The 24,515-nt window shown below is 49.5% G+C and overlaps 2 protein-coding genes across 3 annotated transcripts; one reads left to right on the top strand and one right to left on the bottom strand.

Annotated features, from left to right (window-relative positions):
• Positions 1-474: 474 nt before the first annotated feature.
• Mettl27 (methyltransferase like 27) lies at positions 475-9,054 on the bottom strand. 2 transcript variants are annotated; one of them, XM_051204875.1, is made up of 6 exons: positions 8,992-9,054; positions 8,600-8,726; positions 7,975-8,103; positions 7,410-7,545; positions 4,552-4,644; positions 475-863 (listed from the first exon to the last, which is right to left on the bottom strand). In XM_051204875.1, exons 2-6 carry the CDS (start codon positions 8,720-8,722, stop codon positions 583-585), a joined length of 762 nt encoding a protein of 253 aa, XP_051060832.1. In that variant the 5' UTR covers positions 8,723-8,726; positions 8,992-9,054; the 3' UTR covers positions 475-582. The 2 variants fall into 2 exon arrangements, with proteins under 2 accessions (XP_051060832.1, XP_051060833.1); XM_051204876.1 differs by lacking the exon at positions 4,552-4,644.
• A 4,770-nt stretch (positions 9,055-13,824) lies between these two features.
• On the top strand, positions 13,825-15,379 carry LOC127236921 (claudin-4-like). Its single transcript, XM_051204896.1, has 3 exons — positions 13,825-14,040; positions 14,380-14,646; positions 15,251-15,379. The coding sequence occupies exons 1-3, from the start codon at positions 13,825-13,827 to the stop codon at positions 15,377-15,379; spliced, it is 612 nt and encodes a 203-aa protein (XP_051060853.1).
• Positions 15,380-24,515: the final 9,136 nt, after the last annotated feature.

Here is a 24,515-nt window from a genome sequence, read left to right as displayed (position 1 = left end):
AGTAGTCTTGGATTCACAGAGATCCATCCATCTGCCTCTGTCTCCTGAGTCCTGGGATTAAAGGTGTGTGTCACTACTGCCCAGCTTCTATGGCTGTCTAGTGTGGCTGGCTTTGCATTCTGATCTCCAGTGGCTTTGTTAGATCATAAACAATATATTACCACATTGGAAAGCCTGGGGACAAACTCTAATTTGCATTAAGTGGCCTGCTCCTATCATATAGCTGGATAAGTGGAGAATGGCCCTGTCAAAATGGCTAGAGCATTAACCTAATTATCATGTGGGCATCAGGGGAAGAGCGTTTCCAAGGACCTATGTCAAGGGTCATCCTTGAGATAGGTTAGGCGTCTGAGCCCAGACATCCTCCCCAATAAGGTTACATAGAGAGCGGGAAGCCCCTGCTGGCATGGGTCAGGTGGAGGTGGGTTTGTCCTTCATGTTTCCAAGCTTGGAGATCGCTGACAGGCCATTGGTAGACTGTAACCTCTGATGAGCAGGGCCTCCCAACAAGATGGACCCATTTCTACAGACACAGGAGAGAAGGCCAAGAGGACCAGCCAGGCTAGGACCACACACAGAGGATCAGGGGTCAACTGGGGCCTGGACACTGGGCCTCCCTCCCTCACCCTGGCCTCTCTCCTGCTTTCGGTAAAGGTAGATGATGCCGGAGATGAAGCCATGGTTTGCACAGGTACCCAGTTCCATCTCTTGTTCTGAAGTCGCCAGTTCCCAATGCTCCACAGGCTGGGCCACCAGGCGTTCCCATGCTCCAGCCTGCTCCAGGGAGTCTAAGGTTGCTTCCAGCACCTCCTTGTAGGGAAGGTTGGATGGGTTGCTCCTGGTAGTCAGACATACTAGTCCACCTGAGAAGAGGGGGGAGGGGCTGGTGAGCTGGAGGAATACGGGGGAGCCCCTGCTCAAGACTTCAGTTCCAAGAGAGCTTTCTACCTCCAGGGTTTGGTGCTTAATGCTGTCTTCCCAGGAACCCCTTCAGTTTCCTCAACCTGATGGTCCCCTCACTTAAAAAAAAAAAAAAAAAAAAAAAAAAAAGTGCTTTTTCAGGTTGCAGATGAAAACATGGGCCTCAAACATGCTCAAAAAGACATTACAGCTGAGCCATGCCCCTAGCCCCTCACTGGGGGATTCTAGGCAGGTGCTCTACCACTGAGATGCCCCCCCAGCCCCTGGCTGGGAGATTCTAGGCAGGTGATTTACCACTGAGCCACACCCCAGCCCCTCACTGGGAGATTCTAGGAAGATGCTGTACTCCTGTGAGCTTCCATTAAACAAAGTTCCTGTTATGGGGTTCCTAGGTGAGTACTCTACTGCTGAGCTATAGCCCCAGCTCTATTATTTATTTATTGGGTTTTCAAGGCATGGTTTCTCTTTGTAGCCCTGGCTCTGTCCTGGAACTTGCTCCATAGACCAGGCTGTCTTCAAACTCTGAGATTTACCCGTCTCTGCCTCCCAATTGCTGGGACTAAAGGGGTGCACACCCACTGCCCAGCTACAGTTCTTTTAATTTGTTTTTGAGACAGAATCTTGCTAAGTTGCCCAAGTTATCTCTGAAATCACTGTGTAGCACAGGCAGGACTTGACTTGGAGATTCTGCTGCCTCACTATCCTTACTTAGTAGGTGAGATGACAAGTCTGTATTACTAGTCAGGTTCCTATGAATCCCTGTAATGCCCAAGTGTCCTTTACTCTGGGAATTTTTCACCTTGGTGGGGCCAGGGAGCTCCATGATGGCTGCTAACTCAGTCTCATTAAAAAGACAAGTCTGGGCAGACGAATCTCTGTGAGTTCGAGACCAACCTGGTCTACAGAGTGACTTCCAGGACAGGCTACAAAACTACACAGAGAAACCCTGTCTGGGAAAACCAAAGCAACAATAAAAAAGCTTTGGTCCTTGGGCAAGACCCTTCATTTCTTTGTGCCTAAGGTTTTTATGTTTGTTTTTTTGTTTTTTATAGGCATGGGGGTGGTGGTGATAATTTTCTCTAATAGAGCACATGTGTGTGTGTACATGTGTACACATGGGTGCGAAATCCATGGCTGACCCCAAGCATGGTGGTGGCCCAGGCCTCTTATCCCACCATTTAGGAGACTCAGGCAGGAAGAACAAAACAAAGTTTAAAAAAAAAAATGGAGATCTTATTTTAAAATCTTTCTTTTATTTTTATTTTTTGGGTTTTCATGACAGGGTTTCTCTGTGTAGCTGTGTAGACCAGGCTAACCTCAATCTCACAGAGATCCACCTGCCTCTGCCCCCTAAGTGCTGGGATTAAAGACGTGCGCCACCAACGCCCAACAGGTGGGACCATATCTTGATTGGGACTGCTTGCCTATATAAACTCCTGCCCCCTCTTTAAACCTAAATGCCATGTCAGGATAGGAAGATGGGTTTGGGGAGTGTGTGTGTGTGTGTGTGTGTGTGTGTGTGTGTGTGTGACTAGACTTCTTTGCTCCTATTCCCAAAAACACCACACTGACTAAATCTCCTTTCACTGTTTTTCATGATTACTTGGTTATTTATTTATTCATTCATTTATGAGACAGGGTTTCTCTATGTAGCCCTGGCTGTCCTGGAACTCTGTAGATCAGTCTGGCCTTCAAGTCAGAGATCTGCCTGCCTCAGTCTCCTGAATGCTGGGATTAAAGGTGTGTGCCACCACTGCCTGGCTTAGGCAGCATGGATGTAATTCATCTATTGGAGATGGGTGGCTGGGCCCAATTTGTCAGGGCTATTGAGGAAAAAAAAAAAAAACTGGGTGTGATGACCTAAAATTTTTTAAATTTTATATGCATGAGTGTTTGACTGCCATGTATGTATGTGTACCACACACATGCCTGGTGCAGGTGGGCACCCAAGAAGGGTACTGGATTCCCTGGAACTGTTATACATAGTTGTAAACTGTGATGATGAGGGTGCTGGGAATTGAACCTAGGTCCTCTGCAAGAGCACCAGGGATCATAACACTGAGCCTTCTCTCCATCCCAACACTTTAATTTCAGCACTCAGGAAGCAGAGGCAGAGGTAGGCAAATTCCTATGGGTTTGAGGCCAACCAGGGGTACATAGTGAGATCTTGTCTTTAATTAAAAAAAAAAAAAAAAGCCTGGCTGAGTCAAGAAGCACTGTCTTGGAGGGATGAGGCACTTTGGCCAGTATGGCTGGGTTCTGGCAGATGGGTTGAGGAAGGCCAGGATGCTGCTGCTGGCTGGGGTGGGTGGGGGTGGGTGGGGATGGGGGAGGTGTAGGGTAGTTGGGGGGGTGGGATGAGGTGGGTGGTGGTGGTGATAGGAGCTCAGGCTGGAACAGGAGAGTCTGTTTCATTTAGGTTCATGCAACGGGCATTTTGGGTGCTGCTGAGCCCAACCCATGCCACTATGGATGACCCTACCGATATCCCAGCTTTTGTTTGCCTCTTTGAAACAGAATCCTGCCTGGACATGCCTAGGTTTAGCTCCAGGAGTGGAGCTTGGGAGAGGAAGTATTTTTATGCCACAACTTCCTCATTCTGTCCTCAGGCAAGGCCAGGCAGACCCTCTTCTGGATCATTCTAATCTCTTCCCTTGTGACTTCTTCCAGGCAACTCCTTACCTCATTTTCTGTGAATGCCTTGCCCCCAACCCTTGAAAATGCAATTTCATTCTGAGAGTGCTGAGTCCTCACTCCCTTCTCTCACTGGAGCAAGTTCCAGGACAGAGCCAGGACTGTGACTACACAGAGAACCCTTATCTTGAAAACAAAAAAAGAACTGAGGATATAGCTCAGCAGGAGAGTCCTCACCTAGGAACCCCCATGACAGTTAGGGGACTTTGCTCAATAGAGGAGCACAGTGGTAGAGCCTAGAATCCCCCAGTGAGGGGCTGGGGTGTGGCTCAGTGGTAGAGCACCTGACTAGAATCCCCCAGTGAGGGGCTGGGGTGTGGCTCAGAGGTAGAGCTCCTGCCTAGAATCCCCCAGTGAGGGGCTGGGGCGTGGCTCAGCAGTAGAGCTTATGAGGGATTTTGGGGCACAAAGCCCATTTGAGGCTCTCAGTTCCATCTCTAGCACCACAAGAAGGAGAAAGCCCCAGGTTGCTCCACCTTGCATGAATAGACCTGGACCTATGCCAGGAAAGGAAGATTATCAGAAAGATGAGAGTAAGGGCGGTCCCCAAATCAGTAAGGGGACTGGAAGATAAAGCTGAACTGACTTCCACTGAAGCAAAGACCTCAGGGACATGGCTGCATCCAGCTGTCACTGTAGTCTGATGGGGAAGTGGACGAAGGCCAGAAGGGTGGGGCTCTTCCGAGTTGTTCCTGGATAGGTGAGCTGGCCACCTGTCTGGCCTTTTCCTGTGCCTGCTGCCTCTGTTGGTGGCAGCCAGGGTGGAGCACAAACTGGCAGATGGTGAACTGGGAAGCTGGGGGCGGGGTGGGGAGTGAGGGGGGTACCCTTACAAAATGCCCTACCCTTCCTCAGCCTAAGTGAGTCCAGGGTCTGTGTGTTGTGGAGAAGGGGGAAAGGGTGTACTTGGGGGAGGGGTTGGCTTGTGTGACTCACCTGGCTTGGTGACTCTTAAGAGTTCAGGAATGGCGCTGCTGGGCACCTGCCCCTCACTGAGGGCTCCCACTATGATCACAGCATCAAAGGTCCCTGCATGTGGAGTGGGTTGAGATGTGTGGCAATTACAATTGATCGTCAACTGGTCAGGATCTGGAAGACAAGTCTCTGGCCTTGTCTGTGAGGGTTGTTCTAGACTGAATTAATTTAGCAGGAAAGACCTGCCCTAAGGGAGGATGGCACCGTCCCATGGCTGGGGTCCTGGGCTGAAGAAGAAAGAGAACTCAAGTTGAGCACCACCAGCGTTCAACTCTCTTCGTCCTGGCTTCAGCTGCTTCATGTTCCTGATGCCATGACTTCCCCACCAGGATGTGGGGAACCCAAGTAAAACTCTCCTTCCCTTAATTTGCTTTAAAGTTATTTTATTTTCAATTAGCTGATCAATTTAAATTTTTATGTGTATGGGTGTCTTGCCTGAGTGAATGTTTGCCTTCGATCAGAAGAGGGCATCAGACATCACCCCTACAACTGGAGTTTCAGAAGGTTGGAGCAGCTATGTGGGTACTGGGAATTGAACTCAGGATCTCTGCAAAATCATCAAATGTTCTTTTTTTGTTTGTTTGTTTTTCGAGACAGGGTTTCTCTGTGGCTTTTGGAGGCTGTCCTGGAACTAGCTTTGTAGACCAGGCTGGTCTCGAACTCACAGAGATCGATTACCTCTGCCTCCCGAGTGCTGAGACTAAAGGTGTGCGCCACCCCCGCCCGGCCATCAGGTGTTCTTAACTGCCGCACTGTCTCCAGCTCGCTTTGTTTTCTGTTTTAATTATGAGTATGTGTGTATGGATGTGTGCACATGCCTGTAATGCCCTTTGGCTCTAGAAGAGGGCAGTGGCTCGCTTGGGGTAGGAGTTTGGGGCCATTGTGAGTTTGCCTGATGTGCATGCTGGGAAGAGGACTTGAGTTCTCTGCGAGAGCAGTATGAGATTTTAGCTGCTGATCCATCTGCGTGTGCATTCTACCGAGGAACCATCTCTCCTACCCTGTCGAGTTGCCCATGAATATAATGTAGTTTGGTCCTTGTCACTACCATTTCTCTCATCCTCCTCAGCACCTGCTACCCCTCCCCACCTTTTTTTTTGTTTTTAGTCTTGTGTTTTTCAAGATGCATTTCAGGCTGTCCTGAAACTCACCCTGTAGACCAGGCTGGCCCTGAACTCACAGAGATCCACCTGCCTCTATATTGGAGAATATTATTTTAAGGCGTGTGACTTTTGTTTATGGTTGTTTTTTTTTTTTAACTCTGTGAGGCTGCGATTCTTTGCCTGTCTAAAACACCTGATGGTCTAATAAAGTGTTGAATGGCCAGTAGCAAGGCAGGAGAGAGAAATAGGCTGGGCTGGCAGGCAAAAAGAATAAATACGAGGAGAAATCATGGGTGGGGGAGAAAGGCTCCGAGAACAGGAGAGTTAGGAGGAGGACCTCAGGCGCCAGCCACAGAGCCACACAGCCAGACAGGGAGGAAGATGGAAAGAAAAGGCATTCCAGAATAGAGGAAGATAAAAGCGCCAAGGCCAAAGACAGATGGGATACTTTAAGTTAAGAAAAGCTGGCAAGATCCTAAAGCCCTCATCTAGTAGCTGATGGAAACAGAAGCAGACACCCACGGCTAAACACTGAGCTGAACCCCTGGAGCCCAGTTGCAGAGAGGGAGGAGTGATGAGCAAAGGGGTCAAGACCAGGCTACAGAAATCCACAGACAGCTGACCTGAACAAGGGGAGCTCATGGACCCCAGACTGATAGCTGGGAAACCAGCATTGGACCGACCCAGACCCCCTGAACGTGGGTCTCAGTTGGAGGCCATGTGCAGTCTATGGGACCTCTGACAGTGGAACCAGGATGTATCCCTGATGCATGAAAGGACTTTGGGAACGAACACATTCCCCATGGAGGGATGCTCCCTTAACCTAAAGACAGGAGGGAGTGCCTAGGCCCTGCTCCAAATGACTTGACAGATTTTGATAGTCCCTCCTGGAAGGCCTCATCCTCCCTGTGGAGTGGGTGGGGAATGGGATGGGGGGAGGTTAGGGGGCATGGGAAGATGGGAGGGAGAGGGAACTGGGATCAATATGTAAAATAAGAAAAAATAATAATATATAAAAAGAAAGAAAGAGAGAAAGAAAGAAAGAAAAGTTGGCAAGAAACAAACCAAACTAAGGCCGGGGATTCCTAATGAAGAATAAGCCTCTGTGTGTGATTTATTTGGGAGTTGGGTGGTGGGCCCCTTAAAAAGTCACAAGAATAAAGCAACCAACTACACCTCTATCTCTTGAGTGCTGGGATTAAAGGCATGTATCACCACCACCAGCCTTGCTAGTTTTCATATCTTGTTTTGTTTGTCACCCACTGAGTTTAACTGGGGGTGGACTGCATGAGCTTGATGTGTGTGTGTGTGTGGGGGGGGGTTACTGGAGCATGGGCAACTTACCAGTGGCTACACCACTGGAGAAAATGATTGTCCCTCCCCCAGCAACTGCCTGTGGCTCCTTAGGTACGGGTGGGACCTCATGATTAAATTGCTTTTGCCTGGTATTTTGTCAGAGCAATAAGAAAAGGAATTAATAGACGGTGTCATGTATGCGCTGGGTCTAGTAGGACCTCAGGCACCTGTGGGACCCAGCCCCGTGCGTGCGTGAGATGAGGTGACTTCACCAGCCCTGCGCGTGAGATGAGGTGACTTCAGACTCTCGATTGGAAGGGAGGGCACAGTGGGAAGGCTCACTAAGAGTGAAGATGGAGGACGGACAGTAGGGGATATTCTCGGCAGTGTGGGTGAGGGTGGAGTGGAAGGGAAAAGTACCTTCAGGGTTGGGCAGCGGCTCCTGGCCCACAGTGCAGAGGCTGAGGCGGTGGTACAAGCCACGTGCCTGGGCCTGCTTCAGCATTTCTGGGCTCCCATCCACCCTGTGCACCTGGAGGAAGCCCCGAGCCTGCAGCTGGGAGAGAAGGTGACATCAGTCGTGGCTCATCCCCTGCCCCTGCTCAGTTGGGCCCTTGTACGTTGTGACCAATGAGCCAGAGACAGAGGATGGGTTCTTGATCAAGGAGTCCCAGGGAGTTAGATGTGGTGCCTCAGGCCTGTCATCCCAGCTACTCTGGAGGCTGAAGAACCCTAAATTCAAGGCCAGCCCAGGCAACTTAGTCAGACCCTCTCTCAAAATAGAAAGCAAACCGAGGGTGGCCCAGAGGGAGAGCACCTGCCTCGACTCCCCCAGTGAAGGTGGGGGCATGCTTTAGTGATAGAGTGCATGCACAGAATCCCTCAGTGAGAGGCCACTAGCCAGGGGCTGAGGGCTGCTGATTCAGTCAGTGGTAGCATGTTGGAGGCCCTGAGTGCAAAGGATCATCATATCAGAAGGCCTTACCTCCACAGCCACCAGGCCAGTGCCACAGGCCACATCCAGGATCAGGGCATCATGGGGTGGGCCCAGAAGGGCTTGGCTGAGACATTCCACAGCAAGGCAGGGGGCTCGGTACTTCAAAGCAGCCACATCCTGGAGACAGAGCACTTAGTCTCACACCCTCTAGTGCCCTAGTGTTTGGAGGAGTTATTTTGTCGGGTATCTACCTAGCTATGTGTTTTGGTTTGGGTCCTTCTGGGACTCCAATAATAGGAGACCCAGGCTTAAGCTGTCTTTTACTGTCAAGGGACCCCGCACCAGTTGGACTCCAGCTGGCAGAAACTGGCTACTGGCTGTGGCAGCTCTTAGCCGGTCTGTCTATATTAAGTGACGTTTCAATGGCGCCTCCTGCAGGCAGTCTCACTGTCTGGGTTGCCATTCTTCGCTCAGGGGATGTCCAATCCGGAGCTAGAGGGGTGCTTGGAGGCCAGTAGGTGGGCAGATCGCTAAGGAGCAGGTCTGGAAGGTTCTTTCCCAGGTCTCTTTTCAGCTCCCAGCTTCCCTGAGATGCACGGGCACTATTCTCGCTTTGCACATAGAAACACAGTCTGGGCCCACAAAATTCAAGGACCCACGTGCTTTCTTTCACCTGGTCGTACTCCGGGGCCCAGTTGTCATAGAAGCGGAGCTTGCAGGCCAGGTTGGTGATGCCGTGGGAGGCCCCGACCCGGGCCAGTACTTGGGGCAGCCTCCCAGCCTCCTCCTGAGTCATCCTCCTGTGGGGACAGAGCCCACCCTGTGACGGGGTTCACCAAAGCATCCCGTACTCCCTCACCTGGCGGAGGAGGTTACCAGAGCTCCAACGCCTTCCCACATCACATACAAGACTCTGAGTAGATGGCAGGAGCTGACTTGTACACCAAGGGTCTGTTTGTAGGGGGAGGAGTGGGGGTTGGAAGTATTCCCGCGCAGGGAATGAGGACTGCGCCTCAGCCCGCCACCACCCCCCCCCCCGGGCGTGGATCGGGGGGTCTTCCTCACCGCAAGGGTCTCCAAAGAGCAGAACGCTCAGAACTTATGCTAGGATTCCCCTTTTCCGGGGCAGATGGGCGGTGGAACTGGAGAAAGGGCGGCAGGGAGAGTCTGGCCCCGCCTCCACCACCAGATGATTGGGTTTCCGTGAGAGAAAACAACCAATCAAAGAAATGATCTGACAGTCCGCCCCCCTACTACGAGCCAAGGAGCATAAGGCTTTAGTCTTGCCCCCCCCCCCAATAGGTAAACAAATAGTTTTTAGAGACAAGATTTCTCAATGTAGCCCAGGATGACTTGGAATTCACAGAGATCCTCTTGCCTCTGCCTCCCAGGTACTAGGAATAAAGCCCTCTGCCGAGGCTCCAGGCTACAGTATTTTTTAAAAATAAATTATTTTTGGGTGATTGTGTGTGGCGGTCAGAGAACAACTTTTTGGAGTCTCATCTCTGCTTCCACTGCGTGGCTTCCTGGGATGGGACTCAAATTCTGAGGCTCGCCTGCAAGTGCCTTCACTTGCTGAGCCATCTCATCGACCCTGGTTTTTAATTTTATATGGTTTCATGTAGCTCAAGTTGGTTTAAACTTTCTATGTAGCCAAGGATGTCCCTGAACTTCTCATCCTTCTGCCTCTACCTCCCAAGTGCTGAGACTTCAGTGTTTTCATGGAACTTCCCAGGAGCACCTAAAACATCCTGTATAGGACAGGGATGTCTCTCAGAGAAGAGTGCTTGCCTAGGATGGATGCACCCACAGGTTCCATCGCCAACAGGACCAGAAGATAATAATGACTATCCTAGCTGTGGTGTATGGTGCATGTGATCATTCTTACACCACTCCCCCGATCTCAGTGGCATCCACAATGTAAGTCTGCAACTTATTCTAGAATATTGCAGGTGGGTGTGGAGGACCCTGCCTCACACACACATTGGCAATCCAAGCCCCTTCATCCGGTGACTCCATTGTCTTTGGAGTTTTGGAAATGCCTCCAAGAAAGGTCATATAGATAACCATGCTCCAGATGTGCTCGGTGAGCATCCGATTTCTGTGCATGTGGCACACCTCCATGACAGGAATTGTCCAAAACTCCAAATCCTTGCTCAGGTCTCAATTCCCACTTTTACAGCGTTAAAAAAAAATTATTTGGAGCAGTGTGGTGTGCCACAGGGCACATGTGGAGGTCCGAGGACATGGGACTTCGATCCTTCTGCCTCTGCCTCCTGCATGCTGGGATCACAGTGTGCACCACACCACACTTTGCTGATGTGGTGCTGGGGATGGAACCCAGGACTTCATTCATGCTAGGCACACACTCTACCAACTGAGCTCCACCCTAGCATGCAGAAGGTACGCCTGGGTATTGCTAACCACCTACTCCTAGTCCTTAGTCACTAAGGTACCACATAAGTCAATACATGGGGGCTTCTAGACTGGCTCAGTCCATCCAGACATAGCATTTGTATATGTGATGTTATATGTTTGTGTGTTTTGCAGTGTGTGTATGTGTATGCACACATATGTATGGAGAAAAGATGTCTATGTGCCTTCCTCAACCACTTTTCACCTGCATTACCTAATGTGGACTGGGGCCCATGATGAAGATCTCTGTAACCCGAAATGAACTGAACCTTGAGGTCACTGGAATTAGTGAAGCCATTCAAATGGGGGCAGAAATGACAGTGGAGTTTACAGAAGCACAAGGGAGGTCATTGCAAGATGGGAGGTTGAAAACCACAAAACAATGGCAATGAGCTGAGCCAGACCAAGTAGAGAGAGTTGCCCATCTGCGTGGGACATAGCAGTGGGTTGGAAAGCTCTAGGAAGACATTGTGCTACCTAGCATACTGACACTATTGGACCTGGCCATGGAGAAACTAATGTTCCCACGAGAACCATGGCTCAGAGTCCGCTGGCGGCAGGATGGGAGAGACTGTGGAAATTTGACTCTGGGGCTGCAGGATTCTAAGGACTTAACCCTTTGTTGTTGTTTTGTTTTGTTTGTTTTCTATCCTAGATCTCATTCTGTAGATCAGAATGTCTTGGATTCAGAGAGATCCACCTGCCTTTGCCTCCTGAGTGCTGCTGGGATTAAATACTTGTGACAGCAGTATTTAATCCCAGATGGCAAAGATGGATTTTCAAAGTGTGCAGAGAGAGCCATTACCCATGAGGCTCAATGACTCAGAGTGAGAGATGTCTCTGCTACCCTGTTATCTGTGCACAGTCAGATGTTTGCGCCAGCACTCTGTGACCACAGCAGTTGATCGGGTGCTAGAGACCGAGTTTGTACAAGGTTCTGAAAGAGGGGTGGGGCAGATGGAATAGTGCCCAGTAGACCTTAGCCTTCCATGGTGTTTTTGTTGTTGTTGTTTTGTTATTTTTTGGCCTGGGGCACATTTGGGGTGGGAGGTGTTGCAGGCTGTGAGGGAACCCAGATTTTGGAAGCAGCATCCACACTCCATAGTGGAATCTGCCCTACTTACCGGGTATGAGTTGAGTATGTGGGGACACCATCAACTTCTACAGCACATGAAGGAATGGTGTATGGCAGGCTCCAAGGAGGGACTATGTTCTTCAATGTAGTCTGGGGTTCAATGATGCCATCAGGGAGCCAGCCATGTCACTGTCCCTCTCTGTCTCACCTTGTACTCCCAAGCCTTGGTGCCCAGTCTGTCAACTCATCATGCTGGGACTTTACTCTCCAGGACAAAGGGAGAGTTCTGGGCTTGGTGGTATATACCTGAGAATCATCATTGCGGAGGTTAAGATAAGAGGATCGTGAGTTCAAGGCTGACCTGTGTTATGTCACAAGAGTGTGCTATTAAAAACAGAAGGCAGGGTGAGGGAAAACAGGGAACTTGGCAATGTGAATCTAGTCCTACCTGCCAATCACCATGCTGAGCCTTCTACTATGGCCCATTAGCCAGAGAGTGCTCACTGGCCTAGGCCTGGGCATTTGATGGTCGTGAGCTAGCAAGGGAAGCTGGAGACAAGGCAGGTTGTCATTTCCACCTTGTCTGCACTTGAACCAATCAATTAGAGCTAGACATGGTTTTTCTTTCTAGATTATCATTCTATATAATATATATGCAATTATATAAATGTGTTACATTCAATGTGTATATATGGGTACCCATATGGAGGAAAGAAAAGAGATTCTTTCCAATGGCATGGCTTTGTTTGCTCTGGACTGGGGACTTCAGGGGACTCTGCTGTCCTGGGCTCAGAATGCAGAGACCCATGGCTGGGGGTCTAGCTTGGAGGACCTGATCAATCTGAGAACCCTGATAAAAATGCACATATACAAGCGTGTGATCGTAAATCTAGTGCCATAAAGAAAAAAACAGGTGAATCCACAGGGCTTCCTGGCCAGGAGGTCTTGCATAGTGGATGACCTCTGGTCCAATGAGAAACCTTACCTTAAAGGAGATAGATGGCATCCTGAGGATGACATCAGAGGAAGTCCTCCTCTGGCTTTCTGCACTGCCCCCCCACCCCATCTAAGGATGCACACACACACACACAGGCACACATGTACACACGCGCACACACACGCACACACAGGCACACACCTGCACGCACACATGCAGAGTTTTAAAAAAGGCAGTATAGCCTTGTCCTGAGGTCACATGATCAGAAGCTCCTCCCTGTGCCCCACCCCTTGTTATGGCCTCATTTACCCTCAATCTATATCCCCAGATGTCGGTGTCAACTGCTGTCCTCACATTTTGATGTGAACATCTGCTTCTATGGAGGTAATTGCTGCTGTGGATGGAGTCTCTGTCTGCTTTTGCGTCTCTTTGCCTCCATGAAAGACTTTCTCTGGACACTTCAGATGTCTCTCTGCAGCTCAGCCCAGATTCCCACCATCTCCCCATCCTGACTACAGTGACTCTGGGCCATGGCTCTAAAGGCACTAACTACAGTGGGTCGCCATCTCTGAGCAGAATGGGCTGGCTGGGGGCCCTTTGGAGTTGTGGGATGCCCATGTGAAATGGGGCAATGTTTCCAAAAATTTAGTTTATGGATTTATGGCAAATGTGCTAGGTTCCAAGTCTATGTGGCATGCAAGGACCATGGCTAATGGGTCTCATTAGCTCAGGGCCAACAGGTGTCTCAGGTCCTCATGGGCATCTGTATAATGGAATGGGTTTGTTGCTGTGTATGTTTGAGGTTGAGTGCAGTCATGGCTGCCTAATGATGGAACTGATGCCATGATTGTAAGGTGGGTGGGAGCCTTGATCCTGGTGCTAGCCTGCAGCCAATGGTATCCATGCCTTGGAGAACATACAACTTCATCTACGACTGCTGCAATCCACTGCTGGGCTCCATGCAGAAAGCAGAGCTGGGTATTTGACTCTACCCAGGCTGGGCCAGCTCTACACCGCTGATGCCCTGCCCTTGTGCAAGCCCTGCCCTTGTGCCAGACCAGAAGGTGGGCATCTCTCTACATGTTGGGTTTGTTTACCCTCGAGCTCAGCTCAGACCATGTTCTAGAGTGCCTGAGCTGTCTTGTGACCAAAGTCATGGGATGGCTGTAAAGCTCATTTAGCAAAGCAATCACTGGTTTCTACAAAGATTCTTCAAGGTCAAAGTATTTCTAAAAAAACAGCTCTTTGTTCTAATATCTACCCCCATACACTGATTCTGCTGAAGTCCTACAACCACCATATCTCAGTGTCAAGTGCTGATGCTGACAATGTGTCTGACTCCAAAGAGACCTGATTCTCAGGACAGCTTGCTGTGGAAACATTGAAAATCCACCTCCAGCCCTTTGAGTCCTGCAGCTGAGGGCCAGATCTGTTCTGTCTTCTGTGTCCGGAGTCCAGCAGAGAGTGAGCCATGGCTCCCCTGGAACTGGAGGCAGCCAGTTTCTCTCTGGCTATGCTGGCCTGGATAGGCACCATTGTGTGCTGTTGGCTGCCCAAGTGGCGTGTGAAGGAAATTTCTGAATGCACAGTCATTTGGGAGGGCTTGTGGAACCTGTGTGAGGCTGACAAACTCCAGAGCCTGAAGTGCATGATGTACAACTCCCGCCTGGTACAGCCACATATCGCGGTAAATAAGGATCAGGATAAACAAATAGGCCGAATAGATGTTTATTCAGGGAGAAATAACTTACAACTAGACAGATGAACACCAGGAAATCCAACCTGATCCTCTCCTGTCCGAGTCACGCCAGAAAGAGAGCGCCTTTCCTGGCCCCCTCCGACCTCCTTCCACAGGTCACTCCGCCCATGGCTCCACCCCCAATGGGCGTGGTCAGTGCCACAGAACTCTCTCCCTACAGCCACAGGACCTGCAGTTGCCTCAAGGTCATCTGCATCATGGTCACCTGGCTGGGTTTGCTGCTGTACATGATCAGAGATGAACACATCACGTGTGTCAAATATGAAGAATGAAGAAAAGATCATGATGGCGGCAAGTGTGTTGTTCCTGGGGTTTGGTCTGCTGCTGCTGGTGTCTGCGTCCTGGGTAACACATGATGTCATCCTTGGCATTGCCAACCTTCAAACAGTCTCCCAAAGGAAACCAGAGATGGGAGCCTCACTCTACCTGGGCTGGCTCAGCTCCCTGCTGCTTCTGCTGGGAGGGGCCCTTCTGGGAGCGGCCCACCTGTGGTGCGAGGTCCCAACTAACAATGACAGTCCAGTGTTCCAGAGGGTTCCAACAGTGACAAACCCAGTGCTTCTGAGGGCTCTGGGGAAGGGCCCTCCTCAGACAACAGCAAGCACAAGGTGGGCCCATCTCTGTGTTTTGGATTTGTTTATCTATAGTCAGCTCAGGCCACCTTGTGACTTGCTCTGTCGCTGTTTCCCCCTGACTGAAACATCTTTGGCCGGATGGACGAAGGGGAACCAGGAAGCTCCAAGACTCGAGTGCCCTCTCAGCCTCAGTAAGCTACAGCTGGGAATACAAGGGGAGAGAAACACCTCCATTGGAGCGGGCTGCAAACAGGCTGGGCAGGGGGCCTCCTGGATGCAGTTCTCACGAGTCAGCACAATGTTTGGGGCAATCCCTGTGGCAGCAGCTCCCTGAGTCACCCATGACCGTGGAACCCCAATAAAGTCACTGGTCCCTTAAACTGGACTGGGAGGGAGTCATTTCATGATCTGCCCGTGCCCTCTGTAGTGGGGTGACTAGAATCAAACTAAAGGTTAAAGAGCTGATACTAGGGTGTTAGTGCCAGAGTCCCTGGCTGTGACTGGGCCATGCTGCCACCAGCTTGGTCCCCCCTGAAACCCTCCCAAAAGTCTTCTTGTCACAGAGTTCACCTCTGAAATTACGCAGTCTGCGTCCCTGGCACCTCAGCCACTTGCTTGCAGAAGATAAACCTCGGTATTGGAAACCGCCTTCTCCTGGCTGGCAGTCGCTGTGGTACTATGGGAACATGTAAGTCAGCCCATGGAGATGGTGTGTGTGTGTGTGTGTGTGTGTGTGTGTGTGTGTGTTCAGTGCAGGGTTGAGACAGGGTCCGACTGTGTGGCCCTGCTGTGTAGACCAGACTGGATCTGTACGCTCAGAGCTCTACTTGCCTCTTCTTTTATATTTGTAGAATCCAGATCCCATGGAGCAAAGGGGGTGGGGGCAGGCCCTGTCCTGGAGGCTGAGTGAGGAATTAAAGAGCCCTGGGCTGTGCAGATAAAGGGACTCTTTCTTTGAGAAGTTAGGGAAGGGTAGGTTTGGGGTACTCCATGGATCTGGAAGGACTTCTAGGCCTGTGTAGAATCTTCCAGGCAACAATGGCAGAGAAGGTATAGAATTCTCAGTCCAGGGCTCCAACCTCCTGAATTCCTGTGAGTTGAGCCTTTTCAGTCTGTGACACAATGAGCCATCCAGCCAGTAAGCACCCGAGTTTTGGCTGGTGTTGGGGAAGTCACTTTTATCATTTGTAACTTCCTTTTTTTCTTTTCTCTTTCTCTTTTCATGACGGAGAAATCCTATGGAATCCCGAGCTGTTCTGGGAGGTGTGACCATCCTGGGGCTGCAATGACTGGTGTCACCTGCCAGGCTTTTTAGTTTTTAAGATAGGATCTCTTGTTCGGGGTGGCCTTGAGCTGGTTATCTCTGGGGATGCACTTGAACCCTCATTCTCCTGCCTCCACCTCCAGAGTGCTGAGATAGATACAGACGTGTGTTCCTTTTCTGGCACGTGGGGTCCTGGGGATGGACACCAGGGCTTTATGCATGTTAGGTCAGCACTGTCCCATTGAGTGACATTCCCACCCTCCCCAGGGGTCTCTCTGATAAGCTGAGCCATGAGATCAGGAGGGAGGTCAGGTTGGAATAGATGGAGGGGTGGAGCGTGACTGTCCCTTTGTGTGAGGAGCCAATGGCCTGGGTTGAGTCATGGGAAAGGCTGAGTAGGATGCAGGATGTAGGTAAGGATGCCTATGATGATGGGTAGGTTAGGAAGTACATGCAGCTCCTGGAGTCCTGGAGAAGTCACAGTCAGCAAGGAGCCAAAGGATGTCTTGATAGTCACAGTGGGGGGCTAGAGACCCCCATGTTGTAGAGGAGCCATCAAGAGAACATAGAACTGAGCATGGATGGCATGGATCCAGGGCCTGTGTGCACTCCCTAACGTGGGTGTGTCCACTGGGGCCTTTGGATGGAGGACAAAAGTAGAACACCCATCGACCAGAACCCTAAAAAAAAAATCTCATGCGTCACACTCCGTGAAGATGGCTCCATATCCCTGTCACAATGTGGAGCCAATGATGAAGGTCTCTGTGACCTCAAATGAAGGTTCATGGTGGGTTCCTCCTCATCAGTGCCACTGTCCTGTCACATGAAGGAGAAGCGAACTTTCCTGTGTGAACAGTGAGATTGACATTTGTCTAATACACTGTCAAACCGATTGTACACAGTAATCCTTTCTCCTTTTAAATTTTTTTGTATGTATAGTGGTGTGAACAATGGCTCCCCATAGTCTCATATATTTGAATGCTTAATCTCAGTGGAGTGGAACTCTTTGGTAGACTCAAAAGGATTAGGAGATTTGGCCTTGCTGGAAGAAGTTTGTCAGTGGGGATGGGCTATTAGTTGCAAAGGCCACGCCAGGCTCAGGTTCTCTTTCCCTCTGAGGATCAGGCTGTGTCTCTCAGCTCCTGCTCCAGCGTCGTGTCCCTTCAGGATGATAAATCCTCTAAAAGTGTAAGTAAGCCCCCAATTTTTCTTTTATAAGAGAGGCCTTGTGTTATGAGTAGATTTTCCCTGCCGGTCTGGTCCCACCGCCGCACCAGCCTCAAATAACACACAGAGACGCTGCAGTAGATATAATTCTGTTGGCCTGTTACTATCATTTCTTATCGGCTAGCTCTGTCTTAATTATTAACCCATTTCTATTAATCTAAGTACTTCCACGTAGTCTCATCTTACCCAAGAGAGGGGCTGGCGTTCTGCTCTCTCTGTCCTCCATCTTGGATCTCTTCCCTACTACTTCCTCTCTCTTCCTAGTCTCCTAGTCCTGCCTATCTTGCTTTCCTATTGGCCAACAGTGCTTTATTTATTAACCAATAAGAGAAACATATTTACAGACTGACATCTCCCATCAGCCTTGGTCATGGTGTCTCTTCACACATACAGAATGTTGACTAAGACAATGTGTGTCTGTGTATGCATGGGTGTCCAGGTATATATGCATGTGTGCATGTGTGTGCCCACTCATGTGGAGTCCAGAGGTGAATTTGTTACTCTTCCAGATGCTATCTATGTTTCTTGTTTCCCCAGACAGGGCCTCATTATATGGCACTGGCCCTGGCTGGCTTGGTACTTGCTGTGTAGCCCAGTGTGGGCATTCAAATGAAGATGGCTCCCATAGGCTCAAGCTTAGTTCCCAACTGGTGGAACTATTTGAGAAACCAAGATTTCCGAGCTTAATATCCAAGCTCCACACCTGAATTTATCCTGCTCAAAACAAGTAAGATGAGTATGATAGGGACACACAGGTGTCCATATCCTTCCTTCCTTCCTCCCTTTCTTTTACAAATTTATTTATTGTATATATAGTATTCTATCTGCATGTAAGCATGCAGGTCAGAAGAGGGTACCAGATCTCATTACAGATGGTTGTGAGCCAGCATGTGGTTGCTGGGAATTGAACTCAGGACCTCTGAAAGAGCAGCCAGTGCTCTTAACCTCTGAGCCATCTCTCCAGGTCCCTTCCTGTGCTTCCTTTTACATGGGTGTTGGGTTCTGAACTCTGGTCCTCATGCTCACGTAGCCATACATTTTAGCAGTTGAGTCCCTCAGATGGGCTTTGGGCCAGCTCTCCCCACTTTTCACAAAATTGTTGGCTTACGTGCTGGTCTGAGCAGGGCTGAACAAAATCCTTTTCTTTGGAGCTGTGTGGGGAGAGGGAGGACTGTGTGTGGAAGCAAAGGGGTAGGTGTTCCTTTTGTGGCTCGGTCACCTATTAACCCATGTGTTTTTGCTATTCTTCTCACAGCTGTGACAAAATGAGTGACAAAAAACGACTTCAGGAAGGAAAGGTTTACAGTGGCTCACAGTTTGAGAGCATATAGTCCATCATGGCGGGGAGGCATGACTGGAGGAGCAGAGCGTGAGGCAGCTGGCCACGTGGCATCCAGTCAGGAAGCAGAGAGAGATGGGTGCTGGAGCTCAGCTCACTTGATCCTTTTTATTCAGTTTGAGGCCTCAAAGCATGAAAGGTGCCTCCAGTTGGTTAACTCTAGGTAACTCTTTCACAGGCATGCTGGGACTTTTGTTGCCATGGCAATTCTAAATCCCAGCAAGTTGACAAGATTAGGTGTGTTACTTCAGGGGACCTGGCTGTCTCTGAGGATGCTCACCATCAGTGCTTCTTGGAACATCCCCATGTGGGGTGGAGATGGTGGCTGGTCCTTTATATATTTTGGCATTGGATTCCCATTGAGGTGAGAGGTCTAAACTTCCCCCATTTCACAACCAGATCTAGGTTTTAGTTTCTTATTTCGAAATAGGGTTTCTCTGTGGCTTCGGAAGCTGTCCTGGAACTAGCTCTGGCTTTAGTGGACCAGGCTGGTTTCGAACTCACAGAGATCTGCCTGCCTCTCCCTCCTGGGAGTGCTGGGATTAAAGGCCTGTGCCACCGCCTGGTAGTAGGTTTTAGTTTAAGAACAAACAAGTTTGTTTTGGTTTTATTTTCCCCAACAAAGGGCCACTAGTCAACAATGCCCCTGACAGCAGGGATGAGGAAGAGATGGCTGAGAGGAGGCCTAAGCCAGCCCCACAGTATCTGAGGGTGGTTACCAGGAGAAGACTGCTCCTGAAATCCCCCCAAACATGCCCTGACTTATCCAAGTGTGTCCAAAGATGAGAGAACTAGAACTCCAGCCTATCAAAAGGTACCAATATAACTGCTGCCTGCTTAGCCATGTGTGTTTGGTATGACCTGACCGTTCCCGGAATTCCCCCAGCTATGCTTAAAAGGAGCCTGCATACTCCTCTCACGGTTGCCGTTTTTACAAATGGTTGGCCCCGAATGCTGGATGTTTCCGTAGGAAAAACAATCTTTGTTTTTGCTTATTATTGGAGTCTGGGGTCTTCGTCAGCGTTTCTTGGACTCTTTCAGAGGCTAATAGCACCTGATGAACACAGGATGAATGAGGTCTGCTGACCACCTCTCTAGCACCTTGGGCAGCAAGTCTAGCCTAGTCAGCAAAGGTCCAAGGAGAGACCCAGACTCAAAAGAGGTAGACAGCATTCCTGAGGGTCACACTGGTGGTGGCCCTCTGGTACCCACATGCATATGGATACAAACATGAACTCATAGACACACTTGTTTACATGTGCACACATATGTACACACACATGCACATGCATGCACACACATACACACACATACTCATTTAAAAAGAAGAAATGTATGGATCTGATATGGGGTCTGGGACTGAAGTCCCTCCCTCTGCTCCTGCCTCTGCCCCACACGGATACTGAGTCGGTTTCGATGGATTGCTGTGGCCATACTTGCCAGCTTGGCTATCAGACTTGAGATTTACACTCATTGGTGTTGGAGTCCCTGAGTGGCTTTGACCTCCCAGGCAAGGCTTCCTCAATCCCTGTCTAAAGTGCATTATCGGCTTTTACAATCCTGCAGCTCAGAGCTGGATCCCCCCAGTTTCCCTGTCCTGACTCTTGCCTGCTACTGTAGCTGGCTGGTCAGCATCTCTCAAGGCTGCACAGGTCTGGCTTGTTTCCACTGTGAGCTGTGTACTGCCCAGATGGTGGATGAAGAATTTGTAAAATGAGATGGCCATAGCTGTCTATGTTTGGGAGGGCTGGTGGAAGATTTTCAAGTTTCAAGGACGTGGCTGGATGGAGTGCAGGTATAGGATTACCAGGCATCTCTGCCACAGAACATACAGGGTTGCTATGGCCATCTGCAGCATTGTAACAGGGTCAAGTTTGCTGCTGGGGGTGATGGGTGATGGGAGACCAGTTCAGCGAGTGGAGACTGAGAGGACCGGAGCCCAGATCATGACGGGGGTAGTTTAGCTGCTCTTGGGAGTTAGCTTGCTGCTGCTGGCATCCATGTCCTGAATAATATGCATCATCCTGGCTTCTGAGTCACTATTGGTAAGAAAACAGATAGGGGCCTAATTCTACAAGGGCTGGGCCAGTTCAGCGCTCCTGCCCCTGGGAAGGGCCCTGTTCTGCAGCAAATGCCTATGTTGCAGTGGCCTTTCCCATCCTGTTGAGGACTCTGTGGACAGCCCTGTCTCCAGACAGCAAGGCATGAGGTGGCCTACTGTGTTGGCTGGTCTTATGTCAACTTGGTACAAACTAGAGTTTTCTGAGTTCTATAAGAAAGCAGACTGAGCAAGCCATGAGGAGCAAGCCAGTAAGCAGCACCCCTCCATGGCCTCTGCATCAGCTCCTGCCTCCAGGTTCCTGCCCTGTTTGAGTTCCTGTCCTGACCTCCTTGATGATGAACAGTGATGGGAAGTGTAAGCAGAATAAGCCCCATAAACAAACAAGTATAAGTAAAAAAATAAACTTGATTATGAAATTCCTTTTTAAATTTTAAAATCTTTAAAGTTTGTTTATCTTTACATTTGTCGTGTGCAGGCCATAGGGGTAAGTTCTCCTCTTCCACCAAGCCTGCCCTGGGGATTGAACTCAGAACATCAGGGTTGGTGGCAAGCTCCCTTGGCTCACTGAGCCATCTCACCAGCCTGTTTCCTCCTCTTCAGCATATCCTGCTGTCTCACTGCACCATGACTGGTTTAAAATTCTTTTTGGCTCTGCAGTTAAAGATCTGGCTACCTGAATAGAGATCCCCAGAAGATTAAAGGAACTCGTTTGGTTGCTGCCGGCGACAGTGAGGAGCCATGCCTTTGCACCTGCCACAGGTGCAGGTCCTCAGGCTTTGTGACTCCAGGCTGTAGACCTCTTTCAGACCCTATCTTAGGGTTTCTAGTGCTGTGATAAAACACCACGAGCAAAAGCAACTCAGGGAGGAAAGGGTTTATTTCCGCTTACAGCTTGTAGTGCATTGTCTAGGGAAGTCAGGGCAGGAACTTGAGACAGGAATCTAGAAGCAGGAGCTGATGCAGAGGCCATGGAGAAATGCTCGCGTATTGCTCTCCACAGCTTGCTAGCCCAGCTTTCTGATAGCGTTCAGGACAACCAGTCCCCTCATAGTAGTCAGCAATCAAGAAAATGCCAATCTGGTGTGAGCACTCGACTCCAGTTTGTGTCAAGTTAACCTAAACTCTGAGTGAATTACATGTTGAACAGTCTGATTTGTAGGTTCTAGAAGAAGTTGGGGGGAGTGACAGGGTTGAACTGCCTGCCGTTAACAGGACGGGGCTGTCCCAGAGCAGAACGGGGAGGTGAACGGGGAGAGGGAATCATGGGGCAGGCAGGTTGTGCAGGGTGGGCACTAAGATAGATGCTTTCCTTCCTCTGTGCTGTCTTCTCTTGCCTGCTTCCTGATCAGTTTCCCCTTGGTTGGGGCTCTCCCTGCTCTTCCTTTTCATTTTATCTCCTAGGTGATCTCATATTGCCCAGGCTTGACTCACTGTGTCCTCAAGGATGACTGAACTCCCAATCCTTCTGTTTCCATCCTTGGAGTGTGTGTAGGAATTACAAGCCACCACATCTGTTTTGTTTCGATTTGTTTTTTTAAAGATTTATTATGTATACAGTGTTCCACATGCATACCAGAAGAGGGCACTAGATCTCGTTTGAGATAGTTGTGAGCCACTTGTGGTTGCTGGGAATGAACTCAGGACCTCTGGAAGTAACAGCCACTGCTCTTAACCTCTGAGCCATCTCTCCAGCCCTCCCCCGTCCCCATATCTGGTTTATATGAGGACCAAACCCAGAGCTTGTGTGCTAGGCAATCATTCTACCAACTAAGACAGCCTCATTCTCAGCCTAAATTTTAATCTAAACTTTCTACCATCAATCAATCTATCTATCTATCTATCTATCTATCATTTATTTATTTTCTGTCATCTATCTATGTGCCTTCCTTCCCTCTTCCTTCCTTCCTTCCTTCCCTCTTTTTGTACTGGAGATTAAACTCAGGGTCGTGCACATGCTAGGCTAGTGCTCTACCACTGAGCTATACCATATTAACTTTGAAAAAAAAATTGACAGGGAGGCCCAGTGCCATGCCTTAGTAGGTAAAGCATCTACCATGAAAGCCTGATGGCCTGAGGTCAGTCCCTAGGCCCATATAAAGGTGGAAGGCCACAATCAACTCCACAAAGTCACCCCCTGACCCCTGTGCTCTCTTCCATGGCTCAGAAACAAATTGTGGTGGTGTGAACAAGAGCGGTCCCGATGCTAACATGTTGGACCGTGTGGTCCCCAGCTAGTGGAGATGTCCTGGAAGGATTAGGCGGTGTGGCCTCGTTGGAGTAAGTGTATCACTTGGGATGGGCTTTGAAGTTTCAAAAACCCATGCCAGGCTCAGTATGGCTCTCTGTCTCCTGCCTGCAGATCAGATGTGAGCTCTTAGTTACTGCCCACCTCCCACCACGCTCGTCATAGCAACGATGGTCATAGACTAATCTTCTGAAATGTTAACAAGCCCCCAGTAAAAAGTTTTCTGGTATAAGCTGCCTTGATCATAATGTCTCTTCACAGCAATAGAACAGTAGCTAAGGCATACGCCATAAGAAATAAGAACTGAAGATTTTGACAGGCTCTCCAGGGCAGCCGAGTCTGGTCTGGAACTCACCGATCCTCAACCTCTGGAGGGCTGATATTGCAGGCATGCTGTTGTGTGATGTTTCATTTGCCTTCTGACAAATAAAGTTTGCCTGGAGACAGGCTAGCTAGCCTCCAGTTAACCATAGAGTGTGGGTGGTGGTGGCTCACATTTTTAACCCCAGCACTCAGGAGGTGGAGACAGGACATGGTTGGGGGGGTTGTAGATAGGGTCTCAGCCCGATTTTAGAATGAGGAGCCAGGCTGCTCCTGGTTCTTTCATCTTCCAGGCTTTTACCTGATAGCCGACTCCTGATTTTCATTAAGATCATTTACATCAACGCTTCAGCATGCACTACCATACTCAGCTAGGTTTTAACATATTTACCATATGCATTGCATATCCAGAACAATACACGTAGTGTTTCCTAATGATTTGAAAAAAAAAAATACATGAATGTTGTCATGCTACAACTAGCTCCCTGGAGTTTTCCCTTTTCAATTAACGTTTGCTGGCTCTTTCCATGTCAGCCGATAATAGCTTTCATCTATTCTAGCCAAACTCGAGTCATCCCTCAAAGGGGCTGCCAAGTTTGTTTATCCATCTCTCTACTGATGGGAAGAACTCTCTGCGGTTCTGCCCTTGTTACTCACGAGTCGATGTTTCTTTTGCCAATGGGTGAGGTTGTAGCGCCTGTGCTACGATCTGTTCCACGCATCAGGTGGAGATTGAAATAAAGAGACATGACAGCGGGTCAGCGGCAATGTCGGAACGCTGAACGCTGAATGCCGTTTATTGAGAAGATGAAACGGGCTTAAATACTGACTCACAGCACAGTGGAAAATAACAGGGTTTTTAGGCTTAGCTCCTCCCTGGGAGGTGTGTGTTATCAAAACAGGAAGAGTACCAATAACAGCTTTGGGGCAAGGAGTTCTGGCCAACAGCTTCAGGCTCGCTCAAGGTGCCTCGGAGTCCATGTGGGCTCTACATGAGGTGAAGTAAGATGAGTAGAAACTAGAGCACATGCCTGGTAGTTTGTCTTTTTTTTTTTTTTGACTCCCACATTGGGGGATTCTAGGAGGTGCTCTACCACTGAGCCACATCCCAGACCCTCACTGGGGTATCCTAGGCAGGTGCTCTAACACTGAGCCACACCCTAGCCCCTCACTGGGGTATCCTAGGCAGGTGCTGCGTTGTTGAACCACACATTCAGCTCTTGGTCAATTTCCAGTTTTAGTTTCATGGGAAGCTTTGCACAATTGTTTCCTGTTAGGATCTCTGTGATCCTGTGTCAGGCTCTGGGCTCTGCATTGTTTTCTAATTGTCCCATAAAGTCATCGGTGCGTGGTGTACAACTCCTTTGTTT

This window comes from Phodopus roborovskii, unplaced genomic scaffold (genome assembly GCF_943737965.1).
Source record: "Phodopus roborovskii unplaced genomic scaffold, PHOROB, whole genome shotgun sequence".
Lineage (NCBI taxonomy): Eukaryota > Metazoa > Chordata > Mammalia > Rodentia > Cricetidae > Phodopus > Phodopus roborovskii.
This window is presented reverse-complemented; position numbering and strand designations above follow the sequence as displayed.

Bases quoted from the DNA above. Each gene is read 5' to 3' on its own strand.
- Mettl27 (XM_051204875.1), bottom strand. From the start codon at position 8,722: ATGACTCAGGAGGAGGCTGGGAGGCTGCCCCAAGTACTGGCCCGGGTC. The intron at 7,546-7,974 runs GTAAGGCCTTCT...CTTCTCTCCCAG, and splicing joins CTGGCCTGGTGGCTGTGGAG to CTGCAGGCTCGGGGCTTCCT. The intron at 864-4,551 runs GTGAGTCACACA...CCCTCTTCTCAG, and splicing joins CTTAAGAGTCACCAAGCCAG to GTGGACTAGTATGTCTGACT.
- LOC127236921 (XM_051204896.1), top strand. From the start codon at position 13,825: ATGGCTCCCCTGGAACTGGAGGCAGCCAGTTTCTCTCTGGCTATGCTG. The intron at 14,041-14,379 runs GTAAATAAGGAT...TCAAATATGAAG, and splicing joins TGGTACAGCCACATATCGCG to AATGAAGAAAAGATCATGAT. The intron at 14,647-15,250 runs GTTCCAACAGTG...TTCTTGTCACAG, and splicing joins ACAGTCCAGTGTTCCAGAGG to AGTTCACCTCTGAAATTACG.